This window comes from Trachinotus anak, unplaced genomic scaffold (genome assembly GCF_046630095.1).
Source record: "Trachinotus anak isolate AG129_WGS33_773 ecotype Australia unplaced genomic scaffold, CSIRO_AGI_Tana_v1 ptg000032l, whole genome shotgun sequence".
Taxonomy (NCBI): Eukaryota; Metazoa; Chordata; class Actinopteri; order Carangiformes; family Carangidae; genus Trachinotus; species Trachinotus anak.
Window position 1 is genome coordinate 24,890,352 of NW_027273883.1, and position 15,083 is coordinate 24,905,434.

Genomic DNA, 15,083 nt, shown 5'->3' on the forward strand with positions numbered 1-15,083 from the left:
TTCTTGCTCAGGGCGATGGTGTTCGTGAGCGTCTGTCAGAGCAGCAGTATCGGCGGCTGGTGGATTACGTGACAAGAGCCTCCCAGTTTCTCTCCCCCTCTGCCGCCTCCCTCCAGCTGCAGCCACTGGTGACACTTGCAGAGCCACCACCCTCCGTCACCAAGTCTTACCACTACCTGGTGGATCCCGCATTCACCAAGGTGTTTGTCAGCAAGTTCAACATGGTGAAGAATAAAGCCTTGCACATCGGATTCCACTGATGTACACAAACACACACTAGTGGCTTTCTGAGATTGATTACATATAAGAACAGTCCTTTGTTCCAAGTTTAATTTTTAAAAAATCCCTAAAAGATTACTATTTATGCAAAATAACACTTTCTTATATTTAAGTCCACCTGGTCATCAATGCCTTAGACTGTAGAGAATTCTTATGAATTGCCTTTGAAAGATATATTTTTACTGATACAACAAACTGAGGGTTTAGAGTCACATCAACAGATCAGTTAAAAGATTTCTTATGTTAGGACATTTTAATGAGCATACACTGTATTCAACACTAAAACATAAGATATGTGTCAACCTAAAATGAGGGCTTGTTCAGGCAGTGTGAAACCTCTTCAGTGTTGCAGATGGAAATGCACAACAAACAGGAGTCACTTAGATCTGTTTCATTTCTATCTGCACTGTTTCACTCTGCAGAACAAGCTCTTGGTGTTTACATTCAGAAACTGTCTCATGCCAATGTTGAGTGCAATATTTCATACATGTTGATAGATGCTAAAGATACCAGCTGTCAACCAAAATGTTTTTATAGATGATAAACACTGATACCAACATGTTATTGTTGCCTTTTTTATTGTTGCACCATTGAGTTCTATGTGCAATTTAAGTCTATTGCCTTCAATGTATATAAATGGATATTAATATAGAAATGTTTTAATAAAAATATTGAACAATTATATGAAGTGTCATTCATTGTGTGCTATTTCAGAAAAGAAATCTAAATACCAGTAGAGTCAGTTACATTTGTCTTTACATCAGTGAAACTAGTGAAACTCAAGCAAAATGGATGAAGAGTTGGTTTGTTCTAGTGGGTTTGAAAAATATTCTTACATCATCTGTAAACCCAAACTTCTTCATTGTCATCAAAATATCAGTGGCAGCTCTACTGTCACTCATCATGCTCCAATAACACTTTCAGTCAGCTCTCACACTTTGGTTTCATTTCATGTTGCTGGCTCTTACCCCTGCAGCAAAGCATGAGAGTGAATTAGGTTTTGGAGGCAAAGTGAGGTGTCAAGCCACTGAAAAAGCATCGTTCACTTCCTGTTATGTCTGTTACACTGTTTACTGTCTGCTGTTGAGGAGCAATGTGACTGCCTGTGGCTGTGCTTACTGCCTGCTGACTTGACATTGCAGTAAGAGACGGAGTCTGCAGGGGAGAGAGAAGGACATGAATCACTTAATGAGTTCAGTGTAAATCATAAAACACCTCCCTACTCAACTGTGAACTTTTCTCCATATTGGTCATACATGTTCTCTCAGGCCTTCACACTGAGCTTGTCTCCACTAAGAAACAGCGATGAGTTCCACCTGTGTTCTCAAAAGTATTTCTCCTCTATACTGTCCCATTGAAACACTATTTGCACTATGCTTCATTTCCATTTCTCCTCATTCATTATGGACTGGAACTAAGTTCTGCACTAGCATCACGCTTCACTTCCATATCCACACAGTGTAGACTCTGACTAACTCCTGCACAGAGTATTGACACTTAATGGACAGGCTGAAGTGGCTGTTTTGGCTGGAGTTCCACATAATGAGATAGGTCTGACATGTGGAGGGGGTCGGTCTGACAATGTTTTGGTTTCAGCTGCCAAGTAACATCACAGCCTTGAAAATTTAGCTTGAATTTTACCGTGGGAACATTTCAGTAACATCTCAGTGTCATGGTTTCCTGAGTTTATTCTAACTACTCAGTCTTTCTCCAGCAGAGAGTAGTCAAAAGTGTTGAATATGAGAGTTTCACTGAGCACTGGGAGAGAAAAGGGAGGGGGGTGTGTGTGTGTGTGTGTGTGTGTGTGTGTGTGTGTGTGTATATATATACCTGGGGCTGTGGAGAAAGATGCTTCCATCTGACTCTTTCTCCTCAGCAGCACCTCCTCTCTCTTCAGAGCTGCCATGTACTTGGAGTAGGACCACGACAGCTGAGGGAAAACGAGATTAGAAAAAGGCTTCAGTTAGAGGATTGCCTTTATAGTCTGTGGTTGGAACTGATGAGACTCCATGCTGTAATTGAGTTTATCTTCATCACTGCAGTTTTCATTTTAATATGTTGAACTTTCAGATAGTTACCAAATGAAATCATTTAATTTGGTTCGACTTTCTTTATATAAGATATTTTACACAAACACATCTTCAGCTCTATCTTCATCATGTTTCCCAATGAGGAACATCAGAGTGCTGCTTACTGGCTGTGTGGGAGTCAGCAGGACTCTGCTCTGTGTCCGCCACTGCTTTTTTCCACTTCTCCCTTCTGGTTGTTCTTCTACATCATCCATGTCATCATCTGTGTCCTCCTCCTCTCTGGATTCCTCTGACTCTCCCTCTTCCTGTACAAGAAATCGGGTTGAATAGAGATTTTAATGTTGCAGTAATATTAGAAATTGTATAATCACATTATTTTAACTCTTATTTATTTTCCTTTGGTTCCTCACCTGGGCTCTCCCCCTCTCATCCACCTCCTCCTCTTCCCTCCTCTGTCTTCTCACTCGGGCTCTGTGTTTGACTCGTTTCTCCTTCAGTAGAGGAAGGAGTTGCTCCTCTTCGACACTGCTGCTCAAATCCTGAAATTCGGGCCAGAACTTCAGCAATTCACCAAACACGGACATCTACACAAACAGAACAAAGACAGTCACATAAAGCAAACAACAGGAAACCATACAAAGCAAACATTGTCTTAGACACACACACACACACACACACAACCTGTGCTTCTCTAAAGATGTAAGGGCCAAGCTCATGGCGTTTCTCCAGAATGTGCTGGGCCTGTTCAGGAGGGATGTCTATCTGCAGGCTGGGGGGCATGGATGAGTTGATAAAACAGTTGATGATGGTGGAGATCTTGTGCTGGATGGTGGCTTCATCACTGTGAGAGTGACAAAGGTCCTTCATACAGGAGGAGAGGGGACAGAGGAGAAATGAAAGGTAGCATGTGAAACTTTTCCCTCTGCTCCTAAAATGATTTATCAGTTTAATTGACAGACGTGAAGCATGAAAAGAATAAAATTAAAGATACATTTTTAAATTTTATATCTAACAATGGAGGGAGAAAAGGAAGAAGAGAGAAAGTAAAATGGCAAAGATCTCAGATCTAGACCTGAACTGCTACAAGTACATTGCACCATTTTTTTTTTTTTACCTTATACCTCTGGACCTCCAACCAAAAGAGCATGTCGTTCTCCAGGAAGTCTCCCTTCAGGGAGACAAAGTGCTGGAATTGCATACAAGTGACAGGGTTGAGTAAGATCTGTCGAAACAGAAGAATCTCTTTGGAGGAACTCATCCATAAGCCGTCAGCCTGCAGGGGAACAGACAGAGGACTCATGGTTTTTTAAGGACACATAAAGTGTGGGGGGACACATAAGCCCCCCCCCCCCCCTCCAGCAAAATACATTTAATGAAAGTTAATTATTGCTTACTGGTGTAAACATTATAAAAAGAAAGAAAACATTGTGCAGTGTGCTCTTGAACAACAGCAGTACGTCTGTGACCTCTGAGCTACAGTCTTAGCTCACAGAAAACTGAGATAATGATACTCCTTTATTCTGAAAGCCTGGTCTTTGCCAGTGATGAGATAATGATCATAAAGATGATAGACACAATCATGTATGAAAACTCCTTCCTGTAATCATCCTGCTTAAAACATGAAACTCTCATGGTTTATATCTACGTTCTACTGTGGAGCTGAGATGAGGAGACGGGAACAGAGCTGCATGGAAAACACTCCAAAGACTATTAAAAGAAGGTTAGTAATGCTGATGCTTTAATCTTATTTATCCTGGATCCAATTTGGAAAACCAACCACAAGGCCCAAATGGTATTTGACAAAGCCAATGCTTGAAGCCAAGTCATGAACTAAATCACACATGCTTTCAGGCCAGGAAATGCCTTATTTCTTTCAATTCAAAATATCCAGCCTCCCCAGAGGATTTCCCCTTACCTTCCAGGCCTTTCTCCTCATTCCGTGTCGGTGGTAGACGTGCTGCGAGAGCCTGTCTGCTGCTTGGGGCTAACACACACAAAGGTCAAAAGTCAGAAACTGAATAAACTAGGATTAACAGGCTCACTGAACACCTCTCAGACCTCTCTGGTCTACACTGCTCTTTGCCATTGGCAGAAACTAAAGCTCCCACTTATTTTTTTTACCTTTAACCTTCACTCAGTCTTCATTTCCTCTGATCTAAACGCCTCTTAAAGAGATCTTCTTCTCTCTGATGTCATATCTGTCTCCCACCCCCAACCTCCTCTGTCCTCCACTTCACCATCTTTTCCACCCTTCAACTCATCTCCGCCGCCAGAGTGTAATGCTAAACTGCATCTACCTCTCATTACTTAATGACAGGATCCATGTGACCAAACATAGTCAACTTGATAACATAATGAGGCCGAGCAGCAGAATCTCTGGTGTTTGTGTTACCACCTGATGAGGCAACCTGAGAGAGCAACTGGACAGTGACAGCGTTTAGTGGTTTCTCACATTGCAGCGCTGCTAACGTGTCTGACTTCTCATCTCTGTCCTCTCTCAAGGCCATTACACAGCAGAGATCTGATGCTTTAATGCTAATCACAAGGACAGTTTATACAAGTTCAGAACTCAGAGTTAGCAGAAGAATTTCTTTGAATGATGCTCTCACAGAAAATAAATGGTGTCATATGCATTTCAAATCAAACCAACATGAATAACTTTATGCATGTGTTTAGGTATAGAAAGGCTGAGGATAAGTATACAGTAGACAAAACTATGATTAACACACTCAAACACGACACAACAAAGTGACAGCATCGTAAAACCTCCATTCAATGAATGTTCACAGGCTGTGGGTGTTTATGACCACTATGACCACTTGATATGCCATTTACTGATGACTGTTACAGAGGCTTCACAGTGGTGACTCCGTGAGGCTGCACATAGACACAGCAGTGCTTTGAGCTAAATGCTAACTTAAACATGCGATGTGCTTACAATGCTAATGTGGTGATGTTTAGCAGGTTAATGTTTAACACATTTAAAATGTTAGCATGTTAACATTTGTTATTTAGTTTTGGATGAATTAAAATCTTGACACGCTTATGGAAAAGTTGAGGAATCACCAAAGTAATTACAATTCATCCTGAGGGGAACATGAATGTTTATATCAAATCTAGTAGCAATCCATCCCAAAATTATTGAGGTAATTCACTCAAAACCACAAATGTAAATCTGCTGATGCTGCTAGAGGAAAGGTGCCAATCCACTAAATAGATGTTAAGATGTTTTTCAGGATGAATAAAAACTTTGGCCTTCAGGTCAGAGGATCACTGAAGTTAGTCGGCTTATTCCTCTTCGGACCATGGATGTCTGCACAAACAGTCGTGGCAATTCATCTAGTAGTTGAGAAGTTTGGTCAGTCAGTCCACCACTTTTGTCCTGGCTGACCAAGAGGTGCTGCTAGCTTGGCTAAAACACTTACATCTGTACTGTATTTGTTTAATAAGAATTATATTAGTACAATTAAAGTATCTAAACTGAGCTAAATTCTTAAAGTAACTTCTGTTCAGACTCTACCAATCTGTAAATTTAATGGTTGCATTTCAGCTGGTTTTGCATTTCACCCTCTATAAATACAATGAAAATGTAAAAAAAAATCAGGATGTTCACCTTTGGTGTGTGTTTCTGTCGCTCTGTGAACTCTGCCGTGGACAGAAACTGAGGCAGCCATGATTTCTCAATGTGATTCCTGATGATGTCCTGGATCTCCACAACAACAACGTTTGACAGACACTCTAGCTTCAGACGCTCCAGTCCACCTGCCAGATGCAATATCTACACCCCCCCCCCCCCCCCCCCCCCCCCCCCACACACACACACACACACACACACACACACACACACACACACAGGAGTACATAATGAAGTCACAGGCAAAGCCACAGCAGATGCAGATGGTCGCATGTGTGCCCATGTGTTTGATATGAACACTAAAGAAAGTCTGTGAGGCTGATGAGTGTACATGTCTAAAGATTTCTATAAAACCGCATGAAGCACATATGAGGTGATGGACAAACTCAGAGAAAAACTGCCCACAGTGGGAAACCCAACTGAAAACTCCTCTCCTTCCTGATTCCTGCTGTGCTCTTCATCATTCCCACAATCCATGCGTTCCCTTCATCTTCCCTGTCTGCTTTCTGTCTTCATACATCGATCTGGCCATGTCTCCCTGTTTATATCTCCTTTATATTTTCTCTCATCTCATTTTGCACGCACACAGGCATGCATGCAGACACTCACTCACACGCAGGCTCCAGAAATGAGAACCAGTCGTGGCATTGGAGTGGGAGTCAGTAGATGAAAGGAGGCCAATCTGTGACTGGATGACTGAGTGATTGAAAGAGTGAAGGGCCAAAGCAGTAAAGCTGTCAGTCTCTACGTTGCTCACGCAGAGAACCATCGCTGAGATGGAAGGGCAGCAGCCAGACCCAATCCTACAGAGTTAGAAGCACTAAAATTGGCACCCTCATTCAAATGCACAGTTATAATAATTATTTTGATGGTATAATCAAGTGAGCCATAAGAACACCCTAAAAATCAGGGTTCTTTAATGGCCATTATTTTAATACATGGTGTAAGCGTGATTCCCAGCCAGGCGTACCTGTACCCCAGTGGCTACTTCTGGTTGCCCAAAAATGAGAAAATAACAACAGCTCAGTTTATTTGAAAAAAAAAAACCTGTTGTAAGTGAGAGTGTGTTATCAAGCTATTCTGAACAGTTGGCTGAAAGTACTGCATAAATGTTGCAGTTGAGCTCAAAGTAATACAGAACTGACTGAAATAATCACATATCAAATAAACAGTTAAGAAACTGTTACTGGTAGTTAGAAGTATAAGATTAACAGTTGTCATTAGCTAAAAGAAACCAATAAATAGCTGCTAGCTAGAGTTTAATGTATCAGATATTTGACTGAAGCAGTTATCCAAATGTTTGAAATTGAATCTCGAGCTTCAGCCATTCCAACTGCAAACGACCGGAGCAGCCTGTTAGTGCAACTTCATGCAACATTATTATTATTATTATTATTATTATTATTATTATTATTATTATTATTACTATATAAAGTTAAATAACAGTTTAAAACCATTTTAAGTGACATTTGGAACATGCAGCAGTGTCAGTGAAGGGGTACTTGAATTTATCTGATAAGGTTGTGTGGAAACCACAGTCCTGTAACACATATAAAATAACACTCTTTGCCATGACAGTGTAATAAATATCTTTAACATCCAAAATAAGAAAATTAGGTTTACCGCTACATGTCCCATCTACTCATCCTAACCTCACACACAATGACCTCCTGCTGTAATCCTAGAATCCAGAAACTTAATCTCAGACTATAAATGTCAGGAGAGATTTCATCCTAGTGTCATTGTTACTGGAGCAGCTCTTCTTTGTCTTCCTTGGATCAAAATCACACTCCTCTCCCTCTTCTACTTTAATTCTTACCATGTCTTCTCACCCTGCTGTCAGAGCTGTCAGTATGAAGTCTGAAGAATGCTAAAGGAGGGAGGTGGGAAATTGTGTGAGAGCCACAGAAGCCTGTGTATTTTGAGCCTCAACTGGAGCTCACATCCCATCTGTGGATTTCCATGTCATATGTCATGGCTGCCATGTTTCTACCCGCTGTCTCTCAAAAAAAGTAACATCATAACACTTAACGTACATCATTCTGTTGTTCTGCGGAGGCGGGGCTGTCAGGGCCAAAGAAGTACTTCCTGTTGAGGTATTTGGTTGCAATGTGAGAGGATCTCTCTTGTTTGACAGCCCTGTCCCTCTGAGGAGTCCTCCTGTAGTGCTCCAAATCCAGCCAACATGTCAGATGAATACTGTGCAGAAACACATTTAAAACACAAATTTTACTTTCACATAAACTTCAGTGCAATGTACAATATACATCTTGTACCTTTTATAATCATATGAAGTACACTGCTGTAAATATACTGTGTATATGTTGGTGTGGGCCATACTGTAATTTTTACAAAGTTTACCTGGCATCATGATTCTGGAGGAAAGACATAAAGCGCCCAATCTCATGGCGATGACGAAGTAAGGAACCTAGACGGTAACCTTGGTAATTTGGAGACACACTGGACCAAGAGTCAGGTGCTTGGGGGCCCTTTGAGGAGGGAACAGAAGAAGCAATAGGAGAGAGAGATAGTATGGACCCTGACTGCTGCGGCTGCAGGGGAGATACAGTAGGAGGAGGCAGAGAAATAGAAAAAAGGTGGGAAAAAAACAAGCAAGAAAAAAATAGGTGCGGTTCAAAATGCTGATGTGATTTTCCCACATCACATCACCTCATAGTTAATACTGCTAGAGTTAATACTAGATGCTCTCAAGCCACATGCATCATGTCTTCTATATAACAGCAGTCGACACCACTGTAAATGGCAACGTTCACGCCAAGTCATACAGACCTGGAACAGCAGATTATCAACACTGTTACTAAGCAATACATAAACACTGGAAAGAGACCATTTTCACATTAATATGTACATTAGCTATTTTCACAGGTGTGTGTTTATTGGGAGTTAACTGAGCAGCAACATTTAATAAATCTGTGGTATTGTTGTGACCTGACCTGTTTCAGTCGGTGCTCTGTTTCCTCGTACAGACTCTGGAGTTCCCTGTACTCCTGACTTTCAACCCTGTGCACCTCCTCATTCACACACACCTAGACACACACAGACATAAAGCCACTTAGAGCTGCAATGATGAGTTGATTAATCCACTGGTCAATCAATAGACAATGGACTCAACTGTTTTATTATTTGTTTAATAGTTGAAGTCATTTATACATATACATATGCACATCACTTCAGCAGGGCAAGTTCTTGTCAAAACAGGGATAGAAAGGAAGATAATGAAACTGTGGATGTACTATGGTTACCTTCTGGAAGGACTCTTTTTCCCTGTTGACTAGTAGTGTCCATGGCTGCAGCAGGATGTTCAGGGCATGTTCCTCAGCCTCATCAAACAGCTCCTCAAAAGCCGGCATTAGTCTGTTGTACACCTTCGTCCTGGTCTCCTCATCCACACCAATGCTCCTTCTGGCAGAAGTGTACAGATATGTGGAGTATAGGAGCTGAAGAGTGAAGAGGAGAGGAGAGGAGAGGAGAGGAGAAGAGAGGAGAGGAGTGGAGTGGAGAGGAGAGGAGAGGAGTGGAGAGGAGAGGAGAGGAGAGGAGAGGAGAGGAGAGGAGAGGAGAGGGGAGGAGAGGAGAGGAGAGGGGAGGGGAGGGGAGAGGAGAGGAGAGGAGAGGAGGGGAGAGGAGAGGAGAGGAGAGGAGAGGAGAGAGGAGAGGAGAGGAGAGGAGAGGAGAGGAGGGGAGAGGAGAGGAGAGGAGAGGAGAGGAGAGAGGAGAGAGGAGAGAGGAGAGAGGAGAGGAGAGGAGAGGAGAGGAGAGGAGAGGAATGTCATCACTTCAGAAACATTTCTCCTCACCACTGCCATCACTTTCATCATCACCATTGTTCAGTGCTCTCATACACAATATTCACTATCTGTCATCACTGCTGCCATCACACCACATAAATGTCAGTCTTTTAACCCTGTTGGCCATGACACTATGGAAAGATCCTCTAAACATCATTCCTGTAGTGAACTAAAGGTTAACTCAAGGAAAATTGATTTAACTGTGAGGTATTCTGGACCATACCACTCTACTTTCCTCCCTGGTCCAGCTGTAGCAAGACAGGGTGGTTCTGGGTGACTGGACTGGCGCAGACCTGGAGGGGAGGGGGGTCTGACTCACTTGTTTTTATGAAGGTTTAAAACTCTCCACTTAGTGAGGGGTAAAGAGGGTGGAGAGAAGCAGCGAGGACAATGAGAGTGGGAGGCCAAGAGAGTAGGCAAAAAGGTCAGATGTGTGTGCGTGTGTGCAAAAAGGATTGTAATAGAAAATGTTACATTTAATATTTGTTTCATTGCCTTTTTGATTACATTTTAAGACATTTGTTCTGTGCAATTTTGATTTATTGTGATTCATCATTTTGCCTGGCGTCCTCTCTAAAGGCAGTCTCTTAATCACTCTGGATATTGTATTCCTCTTTATTAAGCATTAATTTAAGTTTTAAATTGGCTATAACTTCTTTTGGTCATAAAAACATGAGTTACATAAATATAACTATTTTTCATTAGTTGAAATTAATTTGATGTTGTACAGATGGCCTTGGTGATAGTTGAAGAAACTTACAAATTCATGAAATCATGAACAATTTATTTTCTGAAATAGTGTGTTGCTATTTTTTTGGCTAAATGAAAATGAAGTTATCCTAAGAGGAGAATTTTATGACAGGAAAAACCCACAGATGCACTAAGGTACCAGAAACCTGAAGCCTTAAATCAACTCTACAGACACATTTTGCATTATAATTTATTTGTAAAATAGAGAAGATACACATCTCTCAGGGGTCATTGCTTTGTAGATGATGCTTTCCTCATAAACTGACCTTAGTTTAGCTAATATGACCTTATGATAATATGAGGTCTCTATCACACCAACTTAACATCTGTGTCAGTTACAGCTTAGTATTTTTCCTTAAGTTAGTTGTCAGTGTGAGATGAATGTGGAAAACACTCCAATGAAATCTTCAGTAGAACAACTTTGGTCTTGATTTAGTGTGTGTGTGTGTGTGTGTGTGTGTGTGTGTGTGTGTGTGTGCACGCTGACCTGTGCCTGCCTCTGCACTCTGTAGGGGTCCATCCCATCCTGATAGAACAGCTGGTGGTAGTGCTGCAGGTCAGTCCAGAAATAAACTGCATTCTCCCACAGCTGAGACAGGACAAAGGAACATCAGTGTTTGTCGCATCACATTTAAAATGTTTTAACTGAACTGCTCCACATTGTGATTACAAACATGTTATCTGCTATCTTGGATGCCATAATTGAATATAATGGACTATACAGAATTAATGTGCAATTTAGTGCATTAAAATCCAGTAGTCCTCGTTGTACCTGGTTTCTAGATTGTACACAAAAGTGTGTGAAGTAGCAGCCGGCACGTGAGTCAACACAAAGAGCCTGTATCATCTTTTCCATTCTTCTGCCTCCCAGTAACTGACTTCTGACTTCTGAGTATGACTGATTGAATACAAAGACAGGAAACATTTATGCAATCACCACAACAATTTATAAAACAATAATAATAATGATGATAATAATAATAATAACTTTAATCTAGGGCTAGAACTATACAGTTATTTTACAATGATTCTCCTGTTCCTAATCCCTTACAATGTGCAAAAAAGTGAAAAACAGAAGGTGATGCCTTAATGCTTGTTTTGTCCAAACAAGAGTCCAAAATCCAAACATACTCAAATTATAAAAGATAGAAAACAGAAAGGTGCAGCAAATCTTCACAAAGTATGAGCTAGAAATGAGTGTTTAGCATTTTAGTTTGATAAGTGACTTACAGTACAGTATTTGATACTAGCTTTTGGTGCCCTGTATTTTTGTGTAAGTTCACAAGTTGCTTACCACCTTAAAACTTTTTTTTTCACCCAGTCCTATCACATCCACCTACTGTTTCTACCTGTGAATGGACAGTGTTGGAGGATTGAGACAAGCAGGAGTCAGGGATGAGGGGAGGCAGGGTCAAAGAGTCACGGTGGAGTGATGGACGGCTATTCCTCCACCGCAGCCCCACAGTAGGGGGGTCATCACGGTCTTTCCGAACACACTGAGACTTCCAGAACCTTGGAGCCCTGTGGGGGAAGGAGAGAGGGAACGATATTTATCTATATAAAGCTTTGGGCATTGGTAAAAAGATAACCCATATGATGTTATAAGTAATTCACAACATCACCTCCACATTATCTACAGAATCTAAAAAAGGTGCTAGGGGTCCTGTCTAGTGGTTATTTAGGAGGTTCTCAGGATCATTTAAGATGTTTTGGTGGTCAGTGGGAAGGTTTTAGACGTCCCTTAGGTTGTTCTACAGGTTGTTTAGAATGTTTAAGAGGTTTTAGGAGGTTTAAATGGTCATTAAAATGATTCTAGTGGTCCTTTAGGATGATATGGAAGTCATTTAAGAGTTGTAGTGATCAGTGAAGAGGCTCTAGATGTCCTTTTGTATGTTCTAGTGATCTTTCAGAAGGTTCTACATGTAGTTTCGGAAAGTTGCAGAGGTCCTTTAGAAGGTTCAAATGAGTCTTGGAGGTTTTAGTGGTCCTTTAAGAGGTCCCAGAAGTCCTTCAGAGGGTTTCTAGTGGGCCTTTGGGAGGTTCTGGTGGTTATTAAGGAGGTTGTAGGTTGTTGTGGTCCTTTACAAGGTCCTAGTAGTCCTTAGGGAGGTTTCTAGTGGGTCTTTAGGGGATTTTAGGGGTCCTATAGGAGGTTAAACCTCTAAAAGAAATTTTGCAGTGACGTGTTGGACAGTCTTCCCCACCGTCATCAACAAAACACCAAATGTCCTCTGGGAGACATTGTTCATTCCTCCAATAGAGCTCAAAGCACTTAATGAATTTATGACAAGGAGCACTGGGGATGTTCTGGAGGCTCATGGTTGAACATCACATCACTAACACACTTGGGTCTGTTTTCCTTTAATTTATCCCATGTATGTAAATGTGTTTAAACACATATACACATGTATGTGTATAAACACATATACAGTGGGGCCCAAAATTCTGACACCACTTGAATTTCCCATTAAAGTCAATGAGAACGTGGTCTTTCACATTCACTGACATTTGAAAGTTTAATATAGTTCAATGTGCCTCTCACCAATAGTGGAGCAGAGCCTCAGTGAGGCAGGGCTGGACTGAGCACAGTCTCCCTTCTGTCCAGCAGGGGGAGGTCGTCAGCCCAAGTCTGGCAAGCAGCTCTGCATTCAGACTGCTCTGACTGCTGCTCAGCAGGTACCGGCTCCTCATCAGGACCAAGTACCTGTGAAAAATACCACATTGGACAGCATTTGATACTTTTATTGTTATTATATCTTTTAAAAGACAAATATTGTATTTGTTTTTGTAGTTGCAGTTGGCCACTAAGACCTCTGTATCAAACCATTATTGCAAACTTACAGCAATCAGTCAACAGTGAAGAAAGACTAAGTAGATGTTCACCTGTCCTTTCGTTCTTTGTGCTGTATAACTTTCAGTTTTTCTATATCCATCCAGAGATTGATTAGTTTTTCTCCTGGTGTTCCTCGCAAAAACTCCTTGAACGCATCCAAGCCTGGTCTATTGTCCTGGCAACAGCTACCATGGCAACGAATATCTGGGACATTTTCTTGGTTTATGCCCCTACTCCTCATCTCCATGCTCTTATCCCATTCTGTCTTCTCCTCCACTCTACTCCCACTCTTGCCTTCTTGAACTTTCTGTCTCTTCCCCTCCAGTCTTTCTCTGCCTCCATTAGCTGAATGTTGGCAAACTTCATATTCACAGGATTTCTCTGTTTTGGTACAGTGTGCCTGGTCTCCTGTCTTGCTAAAACAGTCAGAAATGTTTTCCTGGCTCTGATGATCCACTAGGTTCAGGGTGTTGTTAAGAACCTGTTTAACCACTCTGGCAGCAAGGTACTCCAGCTGTAGTTGAGAAGAGTCAAAATCCATTCTCCTGTACTCTTTAAGATGTTGCCTCTCTGAGCTGCCAGCTGAAGGCTCTGTGAAGCAGAGGCGCTGCTCAATTTGTGGGCCCCCAATTTCCTTAGTTTTCTCACATTTAAGGTTAGAGGAGCAGGAGGAATATGAGGAGGACAAAGAGGAAAAGGTACAAGGGTTTTTGGACTCAGAGCAGCTGGAGAAACATCTGGATGATTCCCTGCAATTTGTATTGCTATGTTCCGTCTGGCCAGAGGGTAGATATGTAAAGTTGTACATCATCATAAACCCTGAACAAGAAGGAAAAAAACATCATAGGTATCTTCAGCTTCATAACTAGACTTCAATCCGCACACAGATACAATACACTCATACAATTTGTATGATGTACAAATAGAAAACTCACAGGTATATACCTTGTTTTGCTTCAGAATCTGAGTATGTTAGGACCTTCAATGTATTGTTATTTTGTTTGTCAAATTGGGAGGGAGAACGCAGTTGTGGAGCTGACCAGGTGGTTCGACTTGAGCTGCTTTTCCTTCTCTGGATACAGAGGTTTGGTTCCCATTGAAACAACAACTTGGCAAGTCTGGGAAAGACCAGAGAGAACCAATAGAACACTATTCACAGAATACACAAACACGTGTTTTTCTGAAAGCATCACATAATTGTTATAAATTAATAACAGAGGATTAAAAATTTGGGCTGTCATTATTTCTCTTTCATGCGCAGGTTGCAAGTTAGCATGGGTCGGTCAGTCATCTGATCTGTACACAGGTGTGGCTGTAACGCTTCTCACTATATGCATAAGGAATTAGGTGGACTACAACAAATGTGTACGTGGGGCAATAATCTTGAACCCAATTACCAGGACCTCTAGAAGCTGGACAATAATTACACTTTACCACATTGTACCGCTAGAGGATAACACTCCATAATCACTGAAAAGACACTCTTTGAAAATGATGATCATGTGTCACAGCCGAACGAAGCCAGTTATCTTTTAAATGTAGGTCAGTAGGCAAGCATGTCTCAAGGTTGCTGCAAAGCTGAGGTAATGGGGTAAAATGAGCAAATACAGCAAGTAACAGCATGAGCTATAAGACACACCACCTGGCCCTGATAAAACTGTAAAAGTTATAGTAATAACATGACGTGAACAACATAAAAAGACCTAAATCAATATCGATATAGTTAAGACTGTATTTCTTTTGTATGT

At 41.4% G+C, this 15,083-nt stretch overlaps 2 protein-coding genes across 6 annotated transcripts in view; one reads left to right on the forward strand and one right to left on the reverse strand.

The window, feature by feature from the left end:
* Positions 1–961, forward strand: part of LOC139612544 (intermembrane lipid transfer protein VPS13B-like) — a 325,396-nt gene extending 324,435 nt beyond the window's left edge. For all 4 annotated transcript variants that reach the window (XM_071468183.1, XM_071468180.1, XM_071468182.1 and 1 more), the window contains exon 68: positions 12–961. In XM_071468183.1, the coding sequence (XP_071324284.1) occupies positions 12–260 (249 nt within the window). In that variant the 3' untranslated portion in view covers positions 261–961. The remainder of the gene's footprint in view (positions 1–11) is intronic.
* Positions 955–14,227, reverse strand: LOC139612546 (regulator of G-protein signaling 22). Of its 2 annotated transcripts, none has more exons than XM_071468191.1 (17): positions 13,386–14,227; positions 13,045–13,206; positions 11,852–12,023; positions 11,275–11,400; positions 10,990–11,091; positions 9,207–9,401; positions 8,898–8,990; positions 8,305–8,495; positions 7,980–8,142; positions 5,923–6,087; positions 4,225–4,293; positions 3,424–3,582; positions 2,991–3,170; positions 2,720–2,848; positions 2,474–2,614; positions 2,110–2,209; positions 955–1,434 (listed from the first exon to the last, which is right to left on the reverse strand). In XM_071468191.1, exons 1-17 carry the CDS (start codon positions 14,147–14,149, stop codon positions 1,322–1,324), a joined length of 3,024 nt encoding a protein of 1,007 aa, XP_071324292.1. In that variant the 5' UTR covers positions 14,150–14,227; the 3' UTR covers positions 955–1,321. The 2 variants fall into 2 exon arrangements, with proteins under 2 accessions (XP_071324292.1, XP_071324291.1); XM_071468190.1 differs by having other exon boundaries at positions 2,720–2,893.
* Between the last annotated feature and the right edge of the window lie 856 nt (positions 14,228–15,083).